Genomic DNA, 12,065 nt, shown 5'->3' on the forward strand with positions numbered 1-12,065 from the left:
TCTCTTGTACAGTGCTGTGAAAAAGTATTTGCCCCCTTTCTGATTTTCTCTATTTTTGAATATTTTTGTACTGAATGTTATCAGATCTTCAACCAAAACCTAATATTAGAGAAAGGGAACCTCAGTTTACAAATAACTGAAACTACTTATTTTATTTATTTAATTAACAAAGTTATGCAACACCCAATTCCCCTGTGTGAAAAAGTAATTGCCCCCTTACACTCAATAACTGGTTGTACCACTTTTAGCTGCAACGACTGCAACCAAATGCTTCCTGTAGTTGTTAATCAGTCTCTCACATCGCTGGGGAGGAATTTTGGCCCACTCTTGCATGCAGAACTGCTTTAACTCAGCGACATTTGTGGGTTTTCAAGCATGAACTGCTAGTTTCAAATCCTGCCACAACATCTCAATTGGCATTAGGTCTGGACTTTGACTAGACCATTCCAAAACCCAATTTCGTGATATCCAATTGGTAGTTACAGTCTTGTCCTATCGCTGCAACTCCTGTACGGACTCGGGAGAGGCGAATGTCGAGAGCCATGCGTCTTCTGAAACATAACCCTGCCAAGCTGCACTGCTTTTTGACACACTGCTCGCTTAATTGGCGACCGTGTCAGCGTGCATGCGCCCGGCCCGCCACAGGAGTCGCTAGAGCGCGATGGAACAAGGACATCCCGGCCAGCCAAACCCTCCCCTAACCCGGACGACGCTGGGCCAATTGTGCGTCGCCTCATGGGTCTCCCGGTCACGGCCTGGGATCGAACCTTTATCTAATATTAGGTTTTGGTTGAAGATCTGATAACATTCAGTATCAAAAATATGCAAAAGTAGAGAAAATTAGAAAGGGGGCAAATACTTTTTCACAGCACTGTGGATACAGGACTGTATAGTATGCAAATACTAGATCTAAGTACATCTCTAAAATATGCCTTTACAAGCCATTTCTCACTAGCCAACTGCCGATTTTGAACTAATTAATTATCCTGTGACATCCCCGTGGCTTTGGCAATCTTAACCACGTCAATGCCTCATAAGCTGCTCTGCTCGTTAAAACCTAAACCCCACAGCCACCCGCCGCCACAGTAGAGCTGTGTTGTGTGTGTGGTCCTATTGAATGGTTGTGTCCCAAAAGTAGTGCACTATGTTGAAAATAGGGTGCCAATTGGCATACACAATGTTCCTCTAAACTCCTTCAGATCAGATCAGATGTACTGCCAGTGTCCAGCCAAGCCACCATCTGACTGCCTGGGCATGTGCTACTAATCTCTAACACCCACGCAGGCTGGAGATCCCTGCCAAATTGTCATAGCTAACCCATGTGCCTTCTCCTGTGGCATGTCCCTGCAGATGACATCGGAGCCCATATGAATGTGGGAAGGACCTACAAGAACCTGAACAAGTCCAAGGAGGCTGAGGACGCCTACCTGGTTGCCAAATCCCTCATGCCACAGGTATGTGACAAGGCCACACACACCCAGGTGTATTTAAGAGGGAAAACATCAGTCGTGTTTGTTATTCCCACTGTTTCACCTTCATCATCCTTTGAGGGACATGACTACGTGAGGAATCGGTAGCTGGGAGGTAACAGCAGCGAGTGGGAGGAACAGTGTTGTTCATTGTGCCAGGGCCAGGCTTTTAGACCAAATCCCTCTGCGGGTTAAGTTGTGTTTTCTATGTGTTGCCAGCTGCATTCACCCTTCTGTATTTATATGATTTATTTAACTATTTTATTTATCCAGACAAGTCAGTTATGAACAAATTCTTATTTACAATGCCGTCCTGGCAATGCTTGATAGATCATTGAGCATCAGGACAATCTTAAAGGAGCACCTGAGGACCCCTGCCTTTTGAAAAGCATACCTTTGGCATGAATTGGTCACTTTAATAGTCATTAAATTATGTTTAGCTGTCTAATGCTAAGCAGTGCAAGTCATTTCGCAACAAAGCCTCCTTCACTCATGCTGCCAAACATGCCCTCGTTAAACTGACTATCCTACCGATCCTTGACTTCGGCGATGTCATTTACAAAATAGCCTCCAACACTCTACTCAGCAAATTGGATGTAGTCCGTTTTGTCACCAAAGCCCCATATACTACCCACCACTGTGACCTGTACGCTCTTGTTGGCTGGTCCTCACTACATATTTGTCGCCAAACCCACTGGCTCCAGGTCATCTATAAATCACTGCTAGGCAAATCCCCGCCTTATCTTAGCTCATTGGTCACCATAGCAGTACCCACCCGTAGTCTGCGCTCCAGCAGGTATATCTCACTGGTCATCCCCAAAGCCAACACCTCCTTTGGCCGCCATTCCTTCCAGTTCTCTGCTGCCAGTGACTGGAACGAACTGCAAAAATCTCTGAAGCTGGAGACTCTTATCTCCCTCACTAACTTTAAGCATCAGTTGTCAGAGCACCTTAACGATCACTGCACCTGTACACAGCCCATCTGAAATTAGCCCACCCAACTACCTTATCCCCATATTGTTATTTATTTTGCTCATTTGCACCCCAGTATCTCTATTTGCACATCATCTCTTGCACATTTATCATTCCAGTGTTAATACTAAATTGTAATTATTTTGCACTATGGCCTATTTATTGCCTTACCTCCATAACTTCCTACATTTGCACACACTGTATATATATTTTCTGTTGTATTTTTGACTATGTGTTATTTACCCCATATGTAACTCTGTGTTGTTTTTATCACACTGCTTTGCTTTATCTTGGCCAGGTCGCAGTTGTAAATGAGAACTTGTTCTCAACTGGCTTACCTGGTTAAATAATTAGTGAGGGAGATAAGGGGCACTTCTTCGCTTGACAGATTGTTGATCATCAGTTAAATGTAAAAGATCTCCTGAGGACTTGTCTTTGTAAAAGGGTACCTTTGGCATTAATTGATCATTTTAATAGTCAGTTTAATAGTCTTAGGTCATGCTCACCTGTCTAATGCTAAGAAATGCTGCTCTGTCGCCTCTGCTATGATGAGGTTATGTTGTTAGAGGTCAATGGGAAGCTCACCTGATTTCCTACCCCAATCCCTCAAAGTTGTTAATCTCAGGAATTAAGTCAAATAAGGAAATGGCAGTGCCTCAGGCTGGCCTGCCAGTAACGCTGCCAACTCCAGACTACACATCCCGCTGGGGTCTGGGATTCAAGCCCTGTCTCGGCCATTCTGTCTGTACCTCTTTACTGTCGGACTCTCTGTAACTGCCCAGTTCCCACTATTCTATCATTCATGAAAAATGAATATGAAATGAGTTTGGTGATCCAATCTACTTGTAAAAAAAAGAAGTTAAAAAAATTGCAAGAAAAACTATTTATCGAAGCTTATTTGATCTGAACTAACCTTGCGATGGTTCAGCTTTTAAACAAATTACAATTTTGTGAATCAGCAGCGGGGTTGATTTCTTTAATTTTAGCGTCACAAAACAGTACAGGCGAGGCCTTGTTGTATCTTTTGAAGAGATTTCTCAGCTAAAGCACGCAGGCGGCTATGGCCATCATGTATCCATGGCCCCATGCTGACGAGCCTGAACAGGATTTCCGCGTGGGGCCCAATGATAATTGCTTCGATACAGTACACTTATGTTGATCATATTTATATCCAGATTTCCGCTTATGTCTGGGAATCCAACAACCGACAACCCCATGGAATGAAACTAACGATACGGTGCTTTAGTACGTGTTTGATAAGGCTCTGTGATCCTGAAGATGGAGGAAATGTACACTGATTGAATAGAAAAGCATAGCCCTTGCTTGCCTCAGTCTGTCATGTTCTCATGATTTATTTGAGAAACTGTGTACTCTGATTCAATAGATGGTTTTCTTCAGTAGAAGAAAACTCAAAATATATATTCTCCCCCTCTAGCTGTGTGTGGCTAGTGTAGGAATGTATAACTGTCTTGTCTGAATGGGATAGTATAGACTTATGACATAATTGTCTTCCTAGAAAATCCCACTGTAATGTGGGATACAATGTTGGCCATGACAGAAGCAGATTGCCCACATCAGAGGCTGCCAGTGGCTTTGAAATTATATTATAATTATATTGATGTTCTAGTTCTGCTCAATCATTATTTGCCATCCAAGATGGTGTGACTTGTTTTCTCAGAGAGTTGTCTTTTCTGTTGGTTGCTTTGTAATTTCTCTCTCTGCCTAGCTTTCCTTGAGAAAATAAGGACATACCGAAACATTGGTAGGCTCCTGAAAAATATATATTTTTAAAGCCCTCTTTGTTTGTGCACACTGCTCTCATGATCTACATTCCCTGCGCTCTCTGGTGGTTAAAGTTAACCTGGAATAGAAAACTAGTGTCCAGTACCCCTAACCTATAACCTATCAGAGCTAACAAAAACAACTGCAAATGTGTTGTATAGTGTGATCTAATACCGTCCATGTGTAATAAATATCATGAATCAATCATCAACACATTAGAGATCAGGACTCTTCTATTATTATTATGCCCTTCCAGATCATTCCAGGGAAGAAGTACGCCACCCGCGTGGCGCCCAACCACCTGAACGTGTACATTAACCTGGCCAACCTGATCCGTACCAACGACTCACGGCTGGAGGAGGCTGACCAGCTCTACAGACAGGCCATCAGCATGAGGCCCGACTTCAAACAAGCCTATATCAGCAGGCAAGGCCCCTTTACTAGCATCATATATCAGCAGGCCCCTTATCTAACATTATATACAGTGTCTTCGGAAAGTATTCAGAACCCTTGACTTTTTCCACATTTTGTTACATTCAGCCTTATTCTAAAATTGATTACATAGTTTTTTCCCCTCATCAATCTACACACAATAACCCATAATGACAAAGCAAAAACAGGTTTTTAAGACATTTTTGCTAATTTATATTTTTAAAAAAATCACATTTACATAAGTATTCAGACCCTTTACTCAGTACTTTGTTGAAGGACATTTGGCAGCGATTACAGCATCGAGTCTTCTTGGGTATGACGCTACAAGCTTGGCACACCTGTATTTGGGGAGTTTCTCCGGGCTCTGGCTGGGCCACTTAAGGACATTCAGAGACTGCTTGTCTTGGCTGTGTGCTTAGGGTCGTTGTCCTGTTGGAAGGTGAACCTTCGCCCCAGTCTGAGGTCCTGAGCGCTCTGGAGCAGGTTTTCATTAAGGTTTTCTCTGTACTTTGCTCCGTTAGTCTCCCAGTCCATGCCGCTGAAAAACAACCCCACAGCAAGATGCTGCCACCACCATGCTTCACCGTAGGGATGGTGCCAGGTTTCCTCCAGACGTGACGCTTGGCATTCAGGCCAAAGAGTTCAATCTTGGTTTCATCAGACTAAAGAATCTCGATTCTCATGGTCTGAGAGTCTTTAGGTGCCTTTTGGCAAACTCCAAGCGGGCTGTCATTTGCCTTTTACTGAGGAGTGGCTTCCGTCTGGCCACTCTACCATAAAGGCCTAATTGGTGGAGTGCTGCAGAGATGGTTGTCCTTCTGGAAGGTTCTCCCATCTCCACAGAGGAACTCTGGAGCTCTGTCAGTGACCATCGGGTTCTTGGTCACCTCCCTAACCAAGGCCCTTCTCCCCCGATTGCTCAGTTTGGCCGGGCGGCCAGCTCTAGGAAGGGTCTTGGTGGTTCCAAACTTCTTCCATTTAAGAATGATGGAGGCCACTGTGTTCTTGGGGACCTTCAATTCTGCTGAAAGGTTTTGGTACCCTTCCCCAGATCTGTGCCTCGACACAATCCTATCTCTGACAATTCCTTCGAACTCATGGCTTGATTTTTGCTCTGACATGCGCTGTCAACTGTGGAACCTTATATAGACAGGTGTGTGCCTTTCCAAATCATGTCCAATCAATTGAATTTACCACAGGTGGACTCCAATCAAGTTGTAGAAACATCTCAAGGATGATCAATGGAAACAGGATGGACCTGAGCTCAATTTCGAGTCTCATAGCAAAGGGTCTAAATACTTACAGTTGATGTTTGAGGTTTACATACACCTTAGCCAAATGCATTTAAACTCAGTTTTTCACAATTCCTGACATTTAATCCTAGTAAAAATTCCCTGTCTTTGGTCAGTTAGGATCACCACTTGATTCTAAGAATGTGAAATGTCAGAATAATAGTAGAGAGAATGATTTATTTAAGCTTTTATTTATTTCATCACATTCCCAGTGGGTCAGAAGTTTACATACACTCAATTAGTATTTGGTAGCATTGCCTTTAAATTGGCCTCCTTGCTCGCACACGCTTCTTCAGTTCTGCCCACAACTTTTCTATAGGATTGAGGTCATGGCTTTGTGATGGCCACTCCAATACCTTGACTTTGTTGTCCTTAAGCCATTTTGCCACAACTTTGGAAGTATGCTTGGGGTCATTGTCCATTTGGAAGACCCATTTGCGACCAAGCTTTAACTTCCAGACTGATGTCTTGAGATGTTGCTTCAATATATCCACATAATTTTCCTTTCTCATGATGCCATCTATTTTGTGAAGTGGACCAGTCCCTCCTGCAGCAAAGCACCGCCACAGCATGATGCTGCCACCCCCCGTGCTTCACGGTTGGGATGGTGTTCTTTGGCTTGCAAGTGTCCCCCTTTTCCTCCAAACATGACAATGGTCATAATGGCCAAACAGTTCTATTTTTGTTTCATCAGACCAGACGACATTTCTCCAAAAAGTACGACCTTCAGGCGTTTGGAAATTGCTCCCAAGGTTGAACCAGACTTGTGGAGGTCTACAAATTTTTTTCTGCAAAGAGGCACTGAGTTTGAAGGTAGGCCTTGAAATACATCCACAGGTACACCTCCAATTGACTCAAATTATTTCAATTAGCCTATCAGAAGCTTATAAAGCCATGACATCATTTTTTGGAATTTTCCAAGCTGTTTAAAGGCACAGTCAACTTAGTGTATGTAAACTTCTGTCCCACTGGAATTGTGATACAGTGAATTATAAGTGAAATAATCTGTCTGTAAACAATTCTTGGAAAAATTACTTGTGTCATGCACAAAGTAGATGTCCTAACCGACTTGCCAAAACTATAGTTTGTTAACAAGAAATGTGTGGAGTGGCTGAAAAACGCATTTTAATGACTCCAACCTAAGTGTGTGTAAACTTCCGACTTCAACTGTGTGTAAATAAGGCATTTCTGTTTTTGATTTTTAATACATTTGCAAAAAAAATGTAAAACCTGTTTTCGCTTTGTCATTATGGGATATTGTGTGTAGCATGCTTATTTTTTTTTATTCAATCAATTTTAGAATAAGGCTGTGACGTAAGTGTGGAAGAAGTCAAGGGGTCTGAGTACTTTACGAAGGCGCTGTATCAGTAGGTAAGGCCCTTTACTGATAGTGAATGGGGGGAAAAACATTGATGGTTGCGTATCGCAATAATATTTTTGTAAGATATGATATCGATTTTTTTTTACTGTTGGTAGTGTTAGCTAGCACTAGTCGGCTGTACCTGTGTCAAAACTCCTGGGTTTTTCGTCCTATAGCTTGTTCATCTTCTTTTTAAATAATGAGCCTGCATGTTTTCAACACTTTTATTTCCCTGACTGATCAAAACTTGTTTTCTCATGCTCTCTCTTGTCTCTCTGCAGCAGACATACACTGAGTGTACAAAACATTAGGAACACCTTCCTAATATTGAGTTGCACCACCTTTTGCAATGAGAACAGCCTCAATTCGGTGGGCATGGACAAGGGGTCGAAAGCGTTCCACAGGGATGCTGACCCATGTTGACTCCAATGCTTCCCACCGTTGATAAGTTGGCTGGATGTCCTTTGGGTGGTGGACCATTCTTGATACACACGGGAAACTGTTGAGTGTGAAAAACCCAGCAGCGTTGCAGTTCTTGACACACTCAAACCGGTGCACCTGGCACTTACTACCATACCCTGTTCAAAGGCACTTATATTTTTGTCTTGCCCATTCACCCTATGAATAGCACACACACTAACAATCCTTCTTTAACCTGTCTCCTCCCCTTCATCTACACTGATTTGAAGTGGATTTTACAGGTGACATCAATAAGGGATCATAGCTTTCAGCTGGATTCATCTGGTCAATCTATGTCACGGAAAGACCAGGTGTTCTTAATGTTTGTACACTCAGTGTATAGTGCACAATGTGTTAAGAATATCAAACTGCAATAAAATCAAAGTATTGAATCGCAATACATACAGTATAGAGTCATGACAATCGCAATACATATCGTATCGGCACCTATGTATTATGATATCATATTGTGAGGTCCCTGGCAATTCCCAGCCCTATTTACTAACATCATAAATTAGCATAATTATGTTGGACAAGGGTGTTGACTTTCTCTTAACATTCTGTATCAGAAGTTGATTTAGTGTATTTACACCCTACATCATAAGTGTTTACTAACAACCATTAGCATTTAAGATAATGTAATGGATATGTCAGTAGACAAGGCACTCTCTTTAGATCCTTCATCAGAAGTGTAATTAGTTCATTTACAACCTACAGATGTGGTCAAATATATTGGCACTCTTGCATTTCACAATGGAGCAGAATGTTGCGTTTTTTCTTTTCAAAACTGGTTGAAGAGCTATTTCTACATATAAGAACCTGCAACTTGACACAGGTGAGATACATTACACAATAAAGGTGAATCATTGCCTCCAACCAAATTAATTTGAATTTTGAATAATTTAGTCCAGGCAATCTTTGGTCTTTGAAGTGAAAAATCTAAATTTCAGTTTTGATTTGTTATTTTTTGGTCCTGTGCTTTAAAGCAAACAAATACATGTTTAAACCAGTGGAGTCTCCTCAGAACAGGAAGGGGAGGACCATCCTCCTCAGTGATTTTCATAAAACATACAAATACTGAAACTTTAAAAAAGTTATCCTTTTTAGATAAATCTATACTAAATATATTCACGTCACCAAATAATTGATTAAAACTGTTTTGCAATGAAGGTCTACAGTAGCCTCAACAGCACTCTATAGGGTAGCACCATGGTGTAGCCGGAGGACAGCTAGTTTCTGTCCTCCTCTGGGTACATTGACTTCAATACAAAACCTAGGAGGCTTGTGGTTCTCACCCCCTTCCATAGACTTACAAAGTAACTATGACAACTTTCGGAGGACGTCCTCCAACCTATCAGAGCTCTTGCAGCATGAACTGACATGTTTTCCACCCAATCAAAGGATCAGTGAATGAACCTAGTACTGAAAGCATAAGCTACAGCTAGCTAGCACTGCAGTGCATAAAATGTGGTGAGTAGTTGACTTAGAGAGAGAAAGACAATAGTTGAACAGTTTTTAACAAATTAATTTCTTTAAAAATGAAGACACAAAAGAGAGCGAGAGAGAGAGCTAGCTATATTTAGTATTTTCTTCACTTTCACTATGTTACCTAGCTGGCTATGGCTATCCAACACTGGAACTCTTCCAAGTAATAATATAATAATAATAATAATATGCCATTTACCAGACGCTTTTATCCAAAGCGACACAGTCATGTGTGCATACATTTTTGTGTATGGGTGGTCCCGGGGATCGAACCCACTACCCTGGAGTTACAAGCGCCATGCTCTACCAATTGAGCTACAGAGGACCACATACAAGTCAAGGTTAGCTTTTGGTTTGATTAATTTATTGCCACCGGGGCCCGCCGGTGTAACTGCTAAACTGCTTGGTAACTGTACACTGTACTGCATGATTGTAGCGGGTTTACTAACGTGTTAGTTCGAGTAGCTATGTTTGTATTTGTATTTATTATGGATCCCCATTAGCTGCTGCCAAGGCAGCTGCTACTCTTCCTGGGGTCCAGCAAAATTAAGGCAGTTATACATTTTAAAAACATTACAATACATTCATAACATATTTCACAACATATTAAGTGTGTGCCCTCAGGCCTCTACACTACTACCACATAACTATAACACAAAATACATGTGTACATGTGTGCATAGTGCGTATGTTATCGTGTGTTTGTATGCATATTAATAAAGATTGAAAAAAGTAAGGGGCCTAGACAGGTGATGGGTTGTGAACTGACGTCCACAAGCGAAGGAAAAAGGTGAGAGGAGGCGAGTGTGAATGCGTGAATTAATTATACAACGATCAAAGGGATCACGCTGTTTGTATGTGGCTGCTATGAAAGCGAAAGGGGTGTATTCATTCTGCAGATTCTGTTGAAAAACCTTTCTTTGTTTTTGATGGTAGGCCACTCTGGTAGGTCTACATTATGACCATTATTAAAACTTACTTAATCGGGTCCAGCCTCAGTGTTCACAGTAATGGTGCGCTGGAAGTTGCACAGCATTTTCACAACATTCAAGTGTGCGCTCAGCAAACTTTGCTCCTCAGTTTCACCAGCTGTCCGGTGGCTGGTCTCAGACGATCCGGCAGATGAAGATGTGGAGGTCCTGGGCTGGCGTGGTTACACGTGGTCTGCGGTTTTGAGGCCGGTTGGACGTATTGCCAAATTCTCTAAAACGACGTTGGAGGTGGGTTATGGTAGCGGCAACAGCTCTGGTGGACATTCCTGACGATGATACATTTACATGTATGTAGGGAAAGTATTCAGACCCCTTGACTTTTTCCACATTTTGTTGTGTTACAGCCTGAATTCAAAATTGATTAAAAATATATATATTCTCACCCATCTACACACAATACTCCATAATGACAAAGTGAAAACATCTTTGTAGAAATGTTTCAATTGTATTTAAAATAAAATACATACATCTCATTTACATAAGTATTCACACCCCTAAGTCAATATTTGGTATAAGCACTTTTGGCAGCGATTATAGCTGTGAGTCTTTCTGGGTACGTGTCTAAGAGCTTTCCACACCTGGATTGTGCAACATTTGCCCATTATTCTTTTTAAAATTATTCAAGCTCTGTCAAATTGGTTGTTGATCATTGCTAGACAACCTTTTTCAGGTCTTGTTATAGATTTGCAAGTACATTTATGTAAAAACTGTAACTCGTTCACTCAGGAACATTCACTGTCTTCTTGGTAAGCAACTCCAGTGTACATTTGGCCTTGTGATTTAGGTTATTGTCATGCTGAAAGGTGAATTCATCTCCCAGTGTCTGGTGGAAAGCAGACTGAACCAGATTTTCCACTAGGATTTTGCCTGTGCTTAGCTCCATTAATTTTTTATCCTGAAAATCTCCCCTGTGCTTAACGATTACAAGCATACCCATAACATGATGCAGCCACCACTATGCTTAAAACAATTGGAGAGTGGTACTCAGCAATGTGTTGGATTGGATTTGCCCCAAACATAACACTTTGTAATCAGGACAAAAAGTTAATTGTTTTGCAAAATCTTTTGCACTATTACTTTAATGCCTTTTGCAAACAGGATGAATAGGTGAATCCATCCTCAGTTTTCTCCTATCACAGCCGTTAAACTCTGTAACTGTTTTAAAGTCACCATTGGCCTCATGGTGAAATCATTGAGTGGTTTCCTTACTCTCTGGCAACTGAGTTAGGAAGGACGTCTGTATCTTTGTAGTGAATGGGTGTGTTTATACACCATCCAAAGTGTAATGAATAACTTCACTATGCTCAAAGGGATATTCAATGTCTGCTTTTTTAATTTGTACCCATCTACCAATAGGTACCCATCTTTGCAAAGCAATGGGAAACCTCCCTGGTCTTTGTGGTTGAATCTGTGTTTGAAATTCGCTGCTTGACTGAGGGACCTTACAGATAACTGTATGTGTGGGATACAGAGATGAGGTAGTCATTCAAGAATCACGTTAAACATTATTATTGCACACAGAGTGAGTCCATTCAACGTATTATGTAACTTGTTAAGCATATTTTTACTCCTAAACTTATTTAGGCTAGCCATAACAAAGGGATTGAATACTTATTGAGTCAAGACATTTCAGCTTTTCATTTTTTATTAGTTGGTAAACATTTTGAAAAATGTAATTCCACTTTGACATTATGGGGTATTGTGTGTAGGCCAGTGACAACAAAATCTAAATTTAATCCATTTTAAATTCAGGCTGTAACACAACAAAATGTGGAAAAAGTCGAGGGGTGTGAATACTTCCTGAAGGCACTATATACTGTGT

The 12,065-nt window shown here is 41.4% G+C and overlaps 1 protein-coding gene across 1 annotated transcript in view; it reads left to right on the top strand.

The window, feature by feature from the left end:
• The window catches only part of tmtc3 (transmembrane O-mannosyltransferase targeting cadherins 3), a 134,494-nt gene that overhangs the window by 90,569 nt on the left and 31,860 nt on the right, over positions 1–12,065 (top strand). Inside the window, exons 11-12 of the mRNA XM_041837034.1 lie at positions 1,351–1,454; positions 4,480–4,649. Of these exons, the coding sequence (XP_041692968.1) occupies positions 1,351–1,454; positions 4,480–4,649 (274 nt within the window). The remainder of the gene's footprint in view (positions 1–1,350; positions 1,455–4,479; positions 4,650–12,065) is intronic.

This window comes from Coregonus clupeaformis, chromosome 19, assembly GCF_020615455.1.
Source record: "Coregonus clupeaformis isolate EN_2021a chromosome 19, ASM2061545v1, whole genome shotgun sequence".
In the NCBI taxonomy this organism is placed as follows: Eukaryota; Metazoa; Chordata; class Actinopteri; order Salmoniformes; family Salmonidae; genus Coregonus; species Coregonus clupeaformis.